Source organism: Protomyctophum parallelum, assembly GCF_964188405.1.
Source record: "Protomyctophum parallelum genome assembly, chromosome: 4".
NCBI classification, from domain to species: Eukaryota; Metazoa; Chordata; class Actinopteri; order Myctophiformes; family Myctophidae; genus Protomyctophum; species Protomyctophum parallelum.
Genome location: NC_139700.1, coordinates 5,777,497 through 5,794,935, shown reverse-complemented (window position 1 = coordinate 5,794,935; position 17,439 = coordinate 5,777,497). Strand labels below are relative to the sequence as shown.

The 17,439-nt window shown below is 43.0% G+C and overlaps 1 protein-coding gene across 1 annotated transcript; it reads right to left on the bottom strand.

The window, feature by feature from the left end:
- Window positions 1–1,410: 1,410 nt before the first annotated feature.
- On the bottom strand, window positions 1,411–12,737 carry klhdc4 (kelch domain containing 4). The gene is made up of 13 exons (XM_083763857.1): window positions 12,549–12,737; window positions 11,390–11,481; window positions 9,786–9,864; window positions 8,967–9,065; window positions 8,246–8,382; window positions 7,801–7,893; window positions 7,193–7,355; window positions 5,831–5,909; window positions 4,447–4,655; window positions 3,441–3,669; window positions 3,011–3,193; window positions 2,750–2,902; window positions 1,411–1,619 (listed from the first exon to the last, which is right to left on the bottom strand). Exons 1-13 carry the CDS (start codon window positions 12,645–12,647, stop codon window positions 1,435–1,437), a joined length of 1,800 nt encoding a protein of 599 aa, XP_083619983.1. The 5' UTR covers window positions 12,648–12,737; the 3' UTR covers window positions 1,411–1,434.
- Between the last annotated feature and the right edge of the window lie 4,702 nt (window positions 12,738–17,439).

The window sequence follows — 17,439 nt, the reverse complement described above, 5'->3', positions numbered from 1 at the left end:
GAAGACATAATGCAGGAATACTATGAGGACACAGATAGGGGAAGACATGATGCACTGTAAAACTCCAGTACGGACATATTTGTGCAGAGAAACAAAGATGTTGACATATTTATACATTTATTGAACAGAGCTTATTTTTCTAAGGCTTTAAACCCCACATGGGTACATGTGATTACAGATTTAAAGATTACAATTACTGTACATATCAATCCAGTTTCTCCATGTTCAAGCATTACATGAGAAATCTCTTTAGCATTACTGAATGAAGGACACAACCCCCGAGAACCTCTGTAATTCAATTCGCTTTTGTGTTATAAGGGGGTAAGGCACTGACAAAAATAGGGCCCAAATTTATGCCAATTCTGATTGGCATCTGAAGGCACACACACACACTTGTGTAGCCTTGTCACTGCTGCCCCCTAGTGGTTGGTCTTCGGGCATGATGAAATCACTTTTATTTGATTCCTGCCACTTTTTTTCACTTCAATGAGGAGCCCATCCCTGAGGACCAACCAACTGGGTCTCACCCAAACACGGTGAAATAATGTATGAATAATGAATGAATGTACCAATGAATGGACCATTGTAAAAGCGCTTGAGTCAGCACGTCGTAGTGCATAGAAAAGCGCTATAAAAATGCAATCCATTATTATTATTATTATGGTAATTTCAGTGTGTGTGTGTGTGTGTGTGTGTGTGTGTGTGTGTGTGTGTGTGTGTGTGTGTGTGTGTGTGAGAGAGATCAGATGGGGCTGGCTGGGAGCGTACGCAGAGGAATAAAAAAAACAAAAAAACAAAGAAACTACTTTAAAAAAGAGAACAAAAAAACAACTTTAAAAAATAAAAAAAGAGAAAAAAAGGTCTGTGTGTGTGTGTGTGTGTGTGTGTGTGTCGGACTGCCACAACAGCTGCGTTGGCGTCTTACTTGTCCAGTAGCTCAACAGCCCCGCTGACAGGCAGCCTTTGACTAACCTGTGTAGTCTCCAACAACAAGATGGCCCTCTCTCCTAACGAGGCCAGCCGTGTGTTTGAACTGAACACACCTGGCCAAGGTACTCTCCGTGGTGGTGGCTACTGGGCAGGAGGCTTTACCCCTGGGTGTTCCTTCTTCTTCCATCTTTTTGGCACTGTACAGTGTTTGATACTGTCAATCTTTTGGACTTTTAGACCAATGAGCTTTTATTAAAACAAAGCCAAATCCATTATAAACAATACACACACACACACACACACACACACACACACACACACACACACACACACACACACACACACACACACACACACACACACACACACACACACACACACACACACACACACACACACACACACACACACACACACACACACACACACACACACACACACACACACACACACACACACGCACACACAACACTGACACACAACCATGTCCGATTTACTCGCCATTCATATCACACTACTGGGTCTTTCATAGAAGACTTTAGCCATAGCAAGTCCAACTTTGGCCACTTTCTTGTCCTTTCCGTCGGGGCCCATGTTGGCGCGGGCCAGCCCCGTCCAGTACTGTTCCGTACGGGTCTGGTAGTCCGCCAGCGCTTCCCCGTCCTGGGCGGGAGGATGCACGGTGTCATCTGGAGACACACGGGGTATGCAAATGGACCCATCAATGACACAGAACATCAACCATGAAGAACACACAGAACATGTGGTAGGCAGAAAGACATGCGTTTTACACAACTGCAATATCGCCCATGACAGTTAACCCATTCTGACCTGAGATCAGATTCATACGAGGTTTCCGCCGGACACACACTGGTCCTGATGAACCCATTCTGACCTGAGATCAGATTCTAAAAATGTCAGTCGCTCTTCGATTTTTCAAAAATAGCAGACCTACAAGCTCATATCGCGCCACTCGGTGGCGCGATATGAGCTTGTAGATCTGCTATTTTTAAATAGCTAAAGCATAACATGATGCTGACACCAAAATGGGTGCCCGGTCAGAATGGGTTCTGAAGGGGTTCTCAACCTGGGGCTCGCGACCCCTCGGGGGGTCCCCCCAAAAAAAATAAAGTTTTTTTTTTTTTTTGCAACTGAATGGCTGGAAAATGGAAATTTAGATTTTATATAGTACACATAAACTAACCCTATGGTGGTGGGGAGGAGGGGGGAGTGGCGGGGGTCGCGAGACATGGCCAAAGCATTTTTGGGGGTCCCCATCCAAAAACGTTGAGAACCCCTGATCTAACTGCTGCTGCGGACGTCTCTACTCTACCACAACTTTACTTTAGCCAGCATGAGATTGCACAAGAACCTGAACTTAGCAGAGCCTCGAATTCCTCACCTAAAGCAGTGGAGGTTCCATGTTTAACGTAATTCCAAAATGTGTACATTGTTTTACGTGACAGATGCATGGTTTTCACATCGTAAATATATGAACTTTGGCTTAAAAGCTTGTGTTTAATCCACGTGGGGTCTTGTATTTACACAGGACATAGATAGACATTTGTAGTATGTGACACCAGATCTCGGCTTGCTTGCTTCTTCCAATGCCAATGCACCGGAATGTTGCATCAGGATTCTCTTGGTACCCAAATGCGCCTCCATGCCTTTGATCTGCCACGCATGCTGCGCGCTGGCACACCAGTTATGTGCACCCCTGTTTATTACAGATGCCTCTTGCTCTGCCCCCTCTGTTCTATCGTCATTTCATCACCAGAGAAAATAAATTGGGAAAAACAAAGATGGAAAACTCTAGTACCTTCCCCGTCGTCGCTCTCCTCTTCAGATTCCTCCTCCTCCTCTTCGTCTCCTCCTCCTGCCGCCTCCTCCCCCCCCGCCGCCTCCTCCTCCCCCTCCTCCTCCTCCTCTTCATCGCCCTCTGAGTCAGACTCTCCCAGCCATTCCTGTGTCTCTGTTGAGAGACAAAGGTCCATCACCATCGTGCGCGTGCGTGCGTGCGTGCATGCGAATGAGTGTGTGTGTGTGTGTGTGTGTGTGTGTGTGTGTGTGCGGTACTCACTGGGGTCCATCTCGACCAGAACCTCCCACTTGTCCATCTTGTGGAGGTCGAGGCAGTAGAAGTCGTTCAGGGTGAACATGCGATCTCCGACCTCAAACATTCCGCCATACACAAACAGCTTGCCCGAGCGCACCGCCGCCATGGCGCTGGACCTCGGGCAGGGCTCCACCAGGGGGGCCGAACCTGAGGGGAACGGGGAGGGAGGTGTGGAGCCATTAACGACAACGACAAACCCTAGCCTGGTGCCTGGTTTCAAGACTGATTCGCTGCATTCCGTTTGTTTTATCACTTCGCTACTCAGTCAAATGTGATTTGGTCCAATTATCCTTTAAAAACTGTTCAGCAAAACATGTTTTATGTGTTCCTTTATGTGTTCGTTTTACTTGTAAATGACATTAATAGGAGAGGCAAAAATGTAATGAGAACCAACTTTCATCGTCGTCCTCTTCCTCTTCCTCGTCCTCCTCGACCACCTGTGTTCCGGGAATCACTTCCGTGATGGTCATCACGGTCCCGTCCTCCGCCACGATCTCCTTGATGACCTCGTAGGGTCCCTGAGGAGCACTGGACGCCTCCCCCCCCTCCTCCCCCCCCAGGCCCTCGCCCTCCGTCACGCCTTTCTTTCCCCGACGACTCTTCTTCTTCCCCGTCTTGTTCCCCTGGACAGACACACAGTAGACACATCGTCTAATCTAATTGAATACCCCTGCCATAAAGCATTACACTTGTTTACAAGAGGGTTCACCATTTTCAATTCATCATATAATTTTGTACACTATGCACTTCTATAAAGCCAAAAACAGGAAATCATCATAAAGGAGGTAAAAAGGGGGAAAACGTATACAGTGAGGGGGGGAAAGGGGTGGGTGGAGTCAAGGGATTTACATCTTAATGACAGTTGGTAGGGCGTTCCACATTTTTGTGGCATAGGAGTGAAATTAATTTAGGTGGACCCTCTGGTAAACAAGTGTCCACTCACAGTTAACAGTCTTTGTATTGAGTTGTGCTTGAAATGTAGTGTAATTCTGCAAACTGTTAATAAATATTTTAATCAATCAATCAATCAATCAATCCTTGTTTGTGCCGAATCTGGGTTGCACATGGTTTTTTGAACTCCCTCTGGTGTTGTTGTGTTGCTGGCATGATTAGACTGACTGAGCGTCACTGTTTATTATGATACACTTTTCATTTCATAAAAAAAAAAAAAAAAAAAAAAAAAACATCTTTTTTTTTTTTTTTACCGCGGTAATGAACCCGATACCGCGGTATGCGTTACATACCGGCGGTATGGCGGTATTGCGGTTATTGCACCCAGCCCTAGTGTATAGACAAATCAAAATTGTGGCAGGAAAAATGTCGTATACGAATATTAGAAACCATGGATGCATTTTTTTTTACATAATAAAAGTACATAATACATATTCATTAAATAGTACCCTGAGTTGACCGGGGAACCAGCGGTTCTTCGCCATGTCGTACAGGTACAGGTCGTTGTAGAAGTCTCCCTCCAGGGTCTCCTCGTCCTCCTCGTCGCAGACCCCACCAAACAGCACCGCCCGTCCCCCCGCGCCCACCGCCAGGGAGAAGCTGGAGCGAGGATTGGGCTTGTTGCCCTGGGGATTCACCCTGGACCACGACCACTTCTCTGGGGGGCCAGAGGGATAGACAAGACACACGACATGACGTTCAGTGCATGTTGGTTTGCATTTAAACCATTCAGGCCTGAAAAGAATGTCTTCGAAATCCTGACAGTTTTCTGAAATACCTATGTTTCTAGGCCTATATCACTCAATATTTCATGTCAAGGACCCCGAAAATTATATGTAATTGGCCACCGACCCCCATCTGAAAGTATGTTGTTCCAGGGACCCTCCCCAGAAGCAAAGATTTGAGTTAAAAACGTTTGTTCTGAAAAGATATATTCCAAATTTTAGGCACATTTTCACGATTTTTCATAAATAGCAGACCTACAAGCTCGTAGCGCGCCACTCGGTGGCGCGCTATGAGCTTGTAGATCTGCTATTTTTCAATAGCTAAATTATAACATAATGTTTAAAACACCAAAATGGGTGCCCGCCCAAAATGGGTTAAGCCTGATGTACTGTATATACAGTGCACTGCCTTGCATAAGAATCCATGTTCCCACTAGAACGGCTCACACATGTTCTCCAAGGAGACATGGATGGATTTGTCTTCGTTTGGGGCCCAGTTGTGGAATACATGGAGAGGAGAATACGCAGAAATATTATAAAGAGGTTTTGCAAATGAAGGAACCATTCATTCCTGTTAAGTACAAAGGTTTTGTGATTTCGAAGACTACATGAATAAGTAGTAAGAAGAAGATGATGTATGGATGTATGTATGTAGGTATGTCAGTGTTATAGTCAGTCTATGTATATGTGTACTGATATATGTAAGTTTGTGCAAAAAAGGAAAAATAAAATGATTGAAAGAAAGAATCCCCCTCTCTCTAATAAATAATTTTCTGTGTGGCAGCCTGGATTTTTGTGGCTTTCGCCTTCATTTTATATTTTTTATGGAGGGACAGACAGTAGGCTGACAGGAAATGGGGAGAGAGAGAGATGGGGGGGGGGGGGACATGCAGTAAAGGCCGTTGGGATCGGCACACTGCCAGGACTGGATTACCAGCCAAGGTGCCTGGATGGACCGCTGAGCCACGGGATTTGAGATGCGCTTTGGGTTTTGGCAGAGCCAACTATATAAATGTGGGGATCCTTGACATGAAAACTGTGAGGAATTACAAGACATTTGCAGAATCAGGTCCACTCGGGTTAATAAGGATTGGTGAGTATTGCCTACCTTGGCCGTCCCTCTCCTCTCTCTTCAGAAGGAACATGTCGGAGTGGATGGTCCCTTTCTCCACGTCCTTCTTAGCTCTCTGCACAGCCCCACAAACACACACAGTTATTACAGACGTCACAGCACAGTAGAGGGGAAAGTACTCACATGTTTTACTTAACCCATTCTGACCTGAGATCAGATTCATACGAGGTTTCCGCTGGACACACACTGGGTCTGATTAACCCATTCTGACCTGAGATCAGATTCTAAAAAATGTCAGTCGTTCTTCGATTTTTCAAAAAATAGCAGACCTACAAGCTCGTATCGCGCCACTCGGTGGCGCGATACGAGCTTGTAGATCTGCTATTTTTCAATAGCTAAAGCATAACATGATGCCAACACCAAAATGGGTGCCCGGTCAGAATGGGTTAAGTAAAAGGTTTCAATAATGCAATGTAGAAATATATACTCCGCCGTAAAAGTCTGGAATTCAAAATGTACTACAAACGTATTGTCGTCAAAATGCAGATAATAGTGATTCATTAATATGAATCAAAATCTACAAAGTAACTAGAGTTTTCAAATAATTGCCTCTGAGAAATTGGAAATACTCAAGTAAAGTACAAATACCTCAAAATTGTCCTTATGTTACATTCTATAACTTTCATAGCCTGAAGAAGACAACCCGTTTGTCGAAACGTTGGTAAAATAAAGCGTTTTTTTGGCATCGGGACTACGAGTTTGTGCGACCTCTCCTTTCCTTTTTAACCCATTTTTGGGCGGGAACCCCTTTTGGTGTTAGCATTATGCTATGCTTTAGCTATTGAAAAATAGCAGATCTACAAGCTCATAGCGCGCCACTCTACGAGCTTGTAGGTCTGCTATTTTTGAAAACCGAAAACGACATAGCTTTTTGTCAGAAAACCGTCAGGATTTAGACGACATTTTTAGAAACTGATCTCTCCCGTGGTCAGCACCTCCCTAGCCTCGGTACCAGGCTTTCACTTTGTTGGTGCAAAAATTGAAAGCCTGGAGGAACGCATTGGCCGCTCTGGTCTAAAAGTGGGAGTCAACCCTTCCGGGTGGGCGTCGCTCCAAATGATGTGACGTAGCGCTGCACTAGGGGGGAGAGGAGGGGCCGGCGGTGACGGACAGATCGATGAGATCCAATCATGGTGCGCGTTTTTCTGAGCCGCGACCCTCCCATCTAGGCCAGAAATGTCTAGCGTTAGCTCAGGCTAGCACCTCCCTAAACTTGGTGCGCTCCTACCTATTTGATTGCTTTGACTTCCTATCACTGTGACACAGCAGGACAGAGAGAGAGAGAGAGAGAGAGAGCGCGAGAGAGGGGTTGGGCGCCACACACAGTCACACACGCACCGCTTTTGAGTATCCTCCGTAGATGATGACGCCGTTGGACTCGGGCGTGGAGGTCATCTGGCAGGCGGAGCGGGGCGACGGGCCGGTGCCCGAGGGAGAGAGGCGGGACCAGGAGAACGTGTCCAGAGAGAACGCATGGAGGTCGTTGTAGTAGATGAAATCCCTATAGGAGAAGAACACCTATATTAGTAGAGACTTTTATCATTTTGTGAAAGAGACGAAGAGGAACCAATATTTTCAAATATTACTTTCCGATTTGCAAACCATTCCTGTGTGAAGTGCATGTGAAGGTTGTGTGTGCGCTAGGCATGTAACGATTCACTCAACTCACGATACGATTCGTATCACGATATGAGGTTTACAATACGATTTTTCACGATATATAAAAAAAAAAACATATTTTTAAAAGTTTTTCTTTTTTTTATCGTTTTTCAATGAATCGATTCAGATCGTCGGGATTAATATCGATATATCGTTACATGTCTAGTGTGCGCGCGCGCGTGTGTGTGTGTGTAGTGTGTACTGTATCAGTACCCAGATCAGATCACAAGCATGCAGACGTGACAAACATGTGTAAATGGTGACACGGCCCCTAACCCTCTTCCTACCTGGTACTCTCATGGAAGCCTCCAAACAGCAGAAGCTGTCTCTTGCTGAGCACCATCCTGTGTCCACTCCTCCCTGAGGGACCCCCTGGCACCCTGGACAGAACAGCAACAAGAGTCGCTTGTATTCATTTAGAAATGTGGTTTTCTTTCTTTCAACCCTTTTCATATCAAGGTTAAGAGAGTAAAATGTTAAGAGTTAAAGAGATCGTGACACTAAAAAAAAGTTTTTTGTAAGCTCAATTGCACCCAAAAAAACCCCCCTGAACATTCATTAGTCTGAAATTTTTAAATAAATGAAAATGAATGTCATGAAACCTTTAAAGATCAAATAATAGTCCATTTGGTTGCCAACTCTCCATCACTGATTTAGAAATATGGTGAAATAAAAGGGTACAGTAAATGTACTCGCTGTCGAGAAGACCATCCATCTGCATACTGTACGTACTTGATGTTTTCCCATGTGCTCGTAGCCAGGTGCAACACCCACAGGTCCTTGTAGTGGTAGAACTGTTCGCCGTCCGGAGACGCAAACTCTCCCCCGCACACCCACAGCTGACCTCCACCCTGGGGGACCACCACGGCCTGCACAGCCAAACAAGAAGAGGACGTTTTACCCCATTAAGACTTGGAATGCATCTGTGTCACTTCGGTGTTTTTTTTTCACGACATTAACCGTTATTTTATGCTTTAGCTATGGAAAAATAGCAGATCCGCAAGCTCGTAGCGCTGAGTGCCGTGCTACAGTACGTGCTTGTAGATCTGCTTTTTTTTATCATGACACCCCCGTGTACAAATCTTTGCACACGGGGGTGTCCCTGGATATTTTCAGATGGGGGTCGTTGGCGGCCAATGACATGAAAGTTTTGGGGTCCATAACATGAAATAGTTTGACAACCATTGATAAGAGATAAGGTTTTTGCAGCGTATTATCTGCCACCTTGTGGTAAAAAATAAGGATGAATTTTGTAGTGGTTCATATTGATAATATATTAATTTCCTTCCATTCAATTTGTGCAGTAAAGACAAATACAAATGGGCTGTTTGCTGCCAATTGATTTAGAACATTTTCACGATTCAGAAAATGTAAGAAGCGGTGCATCTTGTATGGTCTATAAACTGTCTGTCTGTGTCAGTGAGAGGTTTGAAAAGCCCTGTGGTTTGTTTACCTGGTGAGCACAGCGCGGTGGAGGAGGGTTGGGGATGTCTGACTTCACCCAGGTGTCCTTCTTGATGTTGTAGAAAAACAGATCGTTGTACAAATACGTCTGTGAAGGATAGACACTTTGTTTCAATCAAATGTTTTTTTGCATTGTGTTATTCACGCAGATAGTACAAGAGTGACACATGACATTAAGAAAAGATATTATGTGCTGCTGCTGATGCTGCATATGTATGGCTAACAGCAGGCCCCAAATGACTCACAAAAAACAACTTGTTGTGATTAAACCGTATATTTTGGCCACTATATGGTGATTAGTATTTTTAGTATTTTTAATTTTAGTAAGTAAAAAGTGTGCAAGTAGAAATGTTGGTTTAACCCGTTTAGATGGGTTAGTTAGTAGAACAGTAGAATCACAAAATAAAACGCTCGCACACCGACGGCTCCAATGCGACAGATTATTTTGTTACTGCACCAAAACTATCTGTGACGTTTCGAGCACAAGGCTCTTCTTCAGACAAAAGTTAAAAGATTGACAAACTACAGGTACATAAACATACATGCTGTGACGTAATAATGACATCTTTTTGTCCAAAAATCCACCATTTTGGGGCGGGAACCCCTTTTGGTATTAGCATTATGTTATGCTTTAGCTATTGAAAAATAGCTCATAGCGCGGTCTGCTATTTTTTTAATTGAAGAACGACTGACATAGAAACATAGCTTTTTCAGAAAACTGTCAGGATGTAGAAGACATTTTTAGAATCTGATCTCAGATAAAAATGGGTTAATAATAATAATAATAATATACATTAGTGAAGTCTACCTTCTTTCCATTGAAAAACTCTCCTCCAAACAGGATGAGTTCATCTTTCTCAGGATGGGGAGAGAGAGAGGCATTCAGCCTGTGTTAGGTACCAAAACACAGAGATTAACTGAGTTATTTCTTTCTGAACAAAGACAATGTGTCATAAAACAAATATATGGTATGGTATGTTTTATTTGTCTGAAAACATACAACACGACGGGTGTTTGTTTCACATCAAGCTAAACGGTATAGCACAGTGGTTTTCCCAAACTTTTTAGCTGGAGACACCAAAAGAGAAATGTTATGGTCCAGGCCCAAACTAGTTCGGGCATCCTTACTAGATGACGGAACCACCTAAGCTTGCTCCTCTTAGTCTCTCACATGTCACTGAAGCCTCTCTCTAAGGGAGATGCCAGCCACACGTCTGAGAAACTCATTTTGCCCGCTTGTATCGGGATCATGACCCACACTTCATGGCCATGGGTGAGAGTAGGAACAACAGTGCGCTACAGCGACTGCAATACCGGTGCCACTGCTTTTCCGATTGTCCACTAAAATTTGAAATTGTGACAGCTCAGAATAGTTAAATATTAGCAGAATAATGGAAGCAGGGGTCCTCTATATGTCCGTACACAGACAAATGTGTCCGTGGCAATGACTTGGCATTGTCAGTGGCAAATTTTCTTTCAAAAGATTCATTTTTACACGCCATTTAAGTGTTCTTATTTTTATCATAACACCCAATTATTTAATGTGAAGTCTCCAGGATGTCTTCGGAATATGTATGACACTGATATACACTAGTACACTACTAATAACAATACTATGGCACTTTTCTGTCTCATGTTGACCGCCTTACACTTGTGCCCCCGATAGAACCTGATTGAACCTGATTAACTGTCGCCTGACTTGCCAACCTGTCTTGCCTGGATGATGTTTGTGAACGAGATCTGCTTTGTATATTGACTAAATTGGAGTGCCTTTTCTATCTCATGTTGACCGCCTTACACTTGTGCCCCCGATTGAACCTGTATGTCGCCTGACAGCCCAACCTGTCTTGTCTGGACGATGTTTGTGACCATGATCTATGAATATTGACTATATTGGAGTTTTTATTTCATTTTTTATATATTGTTTTGTTGTGCTTTGAATGTTCTTTGGTTGTCTTGATTTGGAGTTTGTGTTTTGTTATTGTGTGTGTTTTAGTTTCTTTTTGTATTTGTCACTCTGTTTTTATTTCTGAATTTACTTCTATTTTGTAAAAAAAAAAAAAAGAATAAACAGAACATAAAAAAAAAAAAAAAAAACACTACTATGGCACATGGGTTCACTAGTACTAGTGGTTCTCAAATGTTTGATTTGCCAGGACCCCCTTAAATCTGAGTGTGTAATGTACAAAATAAATGCACTCTCAGAGTTACAGACCTGGTCATTCCGGGCTATCTCTTTATGAGTTTCTTGTCATATTATTGTCCAGAGATGTCCAACATACTGTAGTGAAGACGCCTGAATGGAAGCACTCACGGAAGCGTTCTTCAGGTGCTTACTGTACATTCAGATAACATATAAAGGCACGGGCATGGAAGCCCAAGTGTGCTTATACTGCTACACCCTCACTGTACCTTGGGGATGGCGGTGGACAAGCGGTCTCCACCACCTGCGTCTTCTTGGCATCCAGACTCTGGAACTCGGCTATAAGGGCTTCCAAATCCTCCTGGCGAGAGAAAAGCAGGGGCAAAAGGTTTGAATGTATTGAAAGGAGGGAACCCGGGAATTAGAACTGGTAAAGACTGACTTGACGGCGTATTGTATTCTCAAGTCGTTCAACAGTCTGGAGGTGGTTGATGAGGGGAGGATGAGGAAGATGGATGCTATTTTAGAGAACCATTCTCGTTCCCTCTGCGATGAACAGCAACAAACTCATCCCTCCTTGGCAGTACACAACTTGGTCAGTCTTTTCTGCCAGTAGCCACTACTCATTGTAGATCTGCTATTTTTGAAAAATCACGAAAACGTGTGCAAATCATTGAATATTATTCTTTCACAGCAAACGTTTTTAACTCGTATATTTGCAGATGGGGGTCGGTGGCCAATTACATAACATCTTTGGGGTCCTTGACATGAAAAGGTTTGAGGAGCACAGGATTTAGAAGACATCTAGAATCTGGTCACAGGTAAAAATTTGCACTGCCACTGTCTATACATACAGAGTGACTACTCAATCTTGCAGGGACTGTAGAGTTTTGTACATGGACTACTATAGTACATTTGTATATATTTATGCTCATTGTTGTCAAGGTATACACACATTAGTAGATTGTCTTGGTCTTCATTTATAAATGTATTGGGCGTAGATGTATATAAATTCATATATGCATGTGTGCATATTCGATACACTGTACATTTCCCATTTCCTTTCACTGTACAGTACAGTGCAGATATATTGTGACAGTTTGACAGAATATATGCATATCCATTTTTTCTTCATTTTATATTTATTTAAATTGTATTTATCTTGGCTTGATTCTTCTTGACCTTTCTGTCATGCGTTTGTTTTATGCTGCGATGACACCTGCCAAATGTCCCTCCGGGAATCAACTAAGGTTTAATTTAGCTCAATTTCATTTTTAATTTAGCTAAAATGACATTAGCAATAGCAAACTTTCTAACTCAGCTTGCTAAAGCGGTGTCCAAAAACTGTCCACGTGTGCAACAATAAAGAAAACATGAACAAGAATGACTATCAATGGTGTTCTAAAATAAATTAATTCATCGTCAAACCTCTTCACGTTTAGACCTCTTGGAAATCTTTTTCTCCATTTTGCCAGCTGTCTTCTCGGCCCCTTTCATCTTATTCTCTTTCTTACCCTTTTTACCCATGGCTGTGTTGTACTGATGAATGTGTTTAGCGAGACTAAAGATTATAAAAGTGCTCTGTTCTTTCTGAGACTCTGAGTGATGCTGCTGAACACGTGAATCTCACCTAAACAAACTCATGTGCTGTTTCCTCTGCCGAACACGATTTGCTTCCGGCAACATACGTGACGTAGACGACCCTGTTATGTGTAGAGATTCGACTACGCCCTCTAGTGTGTTGGAGTTGGAAGAGAAATGTGAAGGTAGTCTCTCTCCTCAAGACAGACTGATGGGGCGCTGCTGTGTTTGGGTCCGGTTCTCAGATTGAAGAAAAAAAAAAGGCTCTATAAGGAAGTTAGGAAAAAAAAAGGCTCTATAAGGAAGTTAGGAAGAGTATATAGAAGTGTCTATTTGTACGTCTCTAAATGTTTTGATGAATTGAACAAGGTGGACCCTCTTGTAAACAAGTGTAATGCTTTATTGGGTCGTCCACTCACATAGTTAACAGTCTGTTGTATTGAGTTGTGCTTGAAATGTAGGCCTATTCTGTAATTCTGCAAACTGTTAATAAATATTTCAATCAATCAATCAGTGTAGGGCTAATGGGGATCTGTAATAAACAATAAATCACATAGTTAGGGTTTAAAAATAAAATAAAAATAGGACTATGCACAGAGCTGGCCTACGCCATTTTGGAAATAACTCTTCCTAGTACGTCCGGCAAGTTACGTGCCTCTTTCACACAGGTGTTCATACTTCCAGTTCCACTCTATTCTGGTCACCAGTCTCAAAGTGTCCTAGTGTCCTAAGTGTCCACGAAAAGATGAAATTACCTACCTATAGGTTCCATCCTGGAGGCAAATCTTTCCGGTGATAAAATGGCCACCAACGTAATAAAAAAAGTCAACCAAAGACACCTTGAACAGGAGCACTCGTACAAGGTTTCTTCAACTATGCATGCACCTCTTGGTACCACAGCACCCCAAAGGCCCTTAAAACAAGGCTCCAGATTTTCCAAAACAAACTGGTCAGGCTATTTTGGCCTCACTCCCCGAACCCACCTCACCCCTGCACTTTGATAGGCTGGAATGGCTTAGGGTTGACGACAGAGTACAGCATCTTGCAATGGGTCTGGTCCACAAGATTCGATACACCACCAAGATACCCATGTACCAAATACTTCCTTAATGTCAACGAAGTCCACACCCACAACACCAGAGGGAGTTGAACAAACCATGTGCAACCCAGATTCGGCAGAAACAAGGAACTAAATTATTTTCGCTCCTATGCCACCAAAATGTGGAACGCCCTACCAACAGTCATTAAAGGTATATTCAGTGATTTCACTTAATTCAAATATCACTTATTTTTTTGTTTTGTTGTGATAATCCTCCCTACTATAGAGTGTGCTGGCCATATAAGGAGTTCCTCCCTGTCCCCAGTTAACCCCTGGGGGTCAAAAAACCTTAGGTTTCGTTTTTGACTCTCTATCCTGATTGGACGAAAGGCTGGGTCCCACAGCCAAAAACGAAACCTAAGGTTTTTTGAGTGAAATCACTGAATATACCTTTAAGACATGCAAATCCCTTGACTCCTTCAAATGTGCTCTCAAAGGGCACCTACGGACGGCTGCAATTCAAAACTGGCCTCTGTAAAATCTGAATCCCCCACCTTTTTGTATATGTTTTTTTCACCCTTTTTACCTCCTCTATGATGATTTCCTGTTTTTGAACCTATATAGGTTTAATGTTTGTCTTTAGTTCAAAGTTTGTTTAATAAACGCCATTGACAATGAAGGGAAAACTTACTTCATTTTGTAACGTTACGTTGTTACGTCATATTGTCTCTTTATTGTTAATGGCATTTAATGTTTGTGTTGGCACCGTTTGTTTTACATCACCATTACATCAACTAAATCAACATGAGTTAGACTTAAATATATTAGCGCCCCTCACTTCATACAGATGTGATTTTTGGCTATATAGAAGTGTATATTTGTACATCTCTAAATGTTATGATGAATTGAACATGGTGGACCCTATTGTAAACAAGTGTAATGCTTTATGGTGTCGTCCACAGATAACAGTTTTGTATTGAGTTGTGCTTGAAATGTACTGTAATTCTCCAATCTGTTAGTCAATCAATCAATCAATCAATCAATCAATCAATCAATCAATCAATCAATCAATCAATCAATCAATCAATCCTAGAGAGAGCAAATGGGTCCATTTCTACCTATGATTTCTACACTCTCAGAGTTGTGGGGCTCGTTGAAATGAAGACATTTGAGAACCACTGTACACTAATGGAACAGAGCCTTAAATTAGTATCACCGGGGGTAACACCAACTGGCTTCCAGCCTGATTCGCTGCACAGTGACATTTTCACTGGAACGCAGCAAATCAGGCTGGAACCCAGGCTAGAACAGGCCCGGAAGTAAGACGTTATTTCCAAAATGGCATGATATGTGCATAACAAAAAACAACAGCATATTTGCTTGCTTACATTTATTTACAATTTTACATGATGTTTTCATTTTTTTGGTGAGAATTCCTATAGTTTAGTTTCATTAAACTGTTGTTTTTCAGTTTTTAAAGGTCAGCTGACTGACTACTTTGAAGGGCTCGCGGCAAGCGCGTTCGGTATAAACAAAAGTAGGTGGCTAGAAATACCCGTACGTGAAATGTAGGTTCCGTAATACAATTCCATGCAATGTGTGTGTCTCAAAGAATTGGCGAGTTTATCGACAACCCATGCTCATCATCATGACCATATTGAGCAGGGGTTGTCGCTAAACATCTGCCAGTCTGCCTCCTGGAGTCCTGGTCTATATATATTTTTTTTTTAATTTACCCAGAGAAGTAGCGGAGCACAGGTGCTCATTTTCAGCAACGCCCTGCACATAGAAACACACACACACAGACACACATTAAGGGAGCTGACCGGTACAACCACAGTCTAATATACTGTTGGCCACTAAGCAGCTCCGGGGGGAGCAGTTGGGGGTTCAGTGCCTTGCTCAAGGGCACTTCAGCGGTGTTGGGTGAGTGACGACAATCACTTCCCCACCCAGGTTTTTCCTGCCCGTCCGGGGAATCGAACCGGCAACCTTTCTGCAACAAGAGCGCTCCTCTAAACCTTAGGCCACCGCTGCCCCAAATATATATAGTTGAGCGAAAAGTCCTATCTGAAAAGTCCTATCTGACTGCAGTCCCAACTATAATATTATATTTGGGACTTTTCTCGTTTTCTACTTGGATGCATATCCCAGTCAAGGCCAGAAAGTAGTTTTCCCGCATAAAAGTAGGCGTTCCCGCATACCTTCCAGGTATGATAATGATGTCACGCACCCTCTATCGCACTTGTCCTGTATCCTGTATGAGTTATCTCTCTCTCGACTGGATAACATTTGTTTCACAACCTTTAAATGCATCTCCTGTGTTTAAAAAAGCTGGAGAGACAGGGAGGCCCCTGTTGTTACTGAACACTCGATATATCGATGATATGCTATCACAATACAGAGCTATTCCTCTAGAGTGTGTAGAATGTCACAGATAACAGTACTTTTCTTTTAACGGCCAGAGACCTGCAGCCGCCATGCTTTGCAGCTAATTAATGAGCCAGTTCTGTTTACTGCCAAAGCCATTCTGACAAGCATGCCACATTCACAAGTATGAACACATGCACACACAAGTATATGTATGTATGCAATGCATGCTGCCAGGCACACATCTCACACTAAGGTCTAAATGAGGCTAGTGTGTGTGTGTGTGTGTGTGTGTGTGTGTGTGTGTGTGTGTGTGTGTGTGTGCACGTGCGTGCGTGTGTGTGTGTGTGTGTGTGTGTGTGTGTGTGTGTGTGTGTGTGTGCGTGTGTGCGTGTGTGCGTGTGCGTGCGTGCGAGCTAGGGATTCTGTGCATGTGTATATGCGGTAAATAGAGTCAAAGCGCAACTGTACAATCTCCTCCTATTCAAGTTAATTTGATTTGTGGGTAATTTCCCCTGCCTTATCAAACAGGAAAAGGTAGCCATGACGAGAAGGAAAGCGGTGCGTGTGTGTGCGTGGGCAGCTGGGCATGCATGTGAGTGTGGGTAGGGGGGACGGTAGCTCCAGGCATAGAGTGGTGAAGTGGGTGTATTTGTATCTACTGTTGAATTGATGTGCTATCATCATCATGGAACAAGCAACGTTGATGTTGTAATACATAATGTAGCCAGTGGGGGGCAGCTGCAGGTCTTACTGGACCACCAAAGACTGGAGGACTGGGACAGTCGAGTCATAGTATTATGGAGTCTATGGAGCACTGAAAGTTAACAATGGAGCATTGGAGCTAATGATCATTTGGTTCCATTTGTTCAGTTAAGGGGCCCTTCCAAATAAAACATGTGTTGGACTCCTAATATGCCATATAGCATATACCATATAGTATCGTAGTAAATACAGTAGTGTCATACATATTGTGAAGCAAACCCATGGAGACTTGGCCTCTCAAAATAAGAACATTATACAACAAAAATGTGCAACAACATACACATTTGTCTGTGTAGCCATACGGACATATTGATGACCCCATGGTTATGAGGAATGTGTTCAGATAACCCATAATCCTTATAGATGAGGGCATTCAAATGAGGCCTTTTCAATCAGTTTGAATTTCCAGCAAAGTTGCCACTGGAATTCTTTGTCCAGTGATATTGTTTGTGCGGACTCCGGATGGACACATTATTTGTCTTGAGTCTCATTAATAAAATCTGTGCATATTTGAAATATGTATGCATGGAAACATATATCAGACAAAAAAAAGCCACTGCTCAT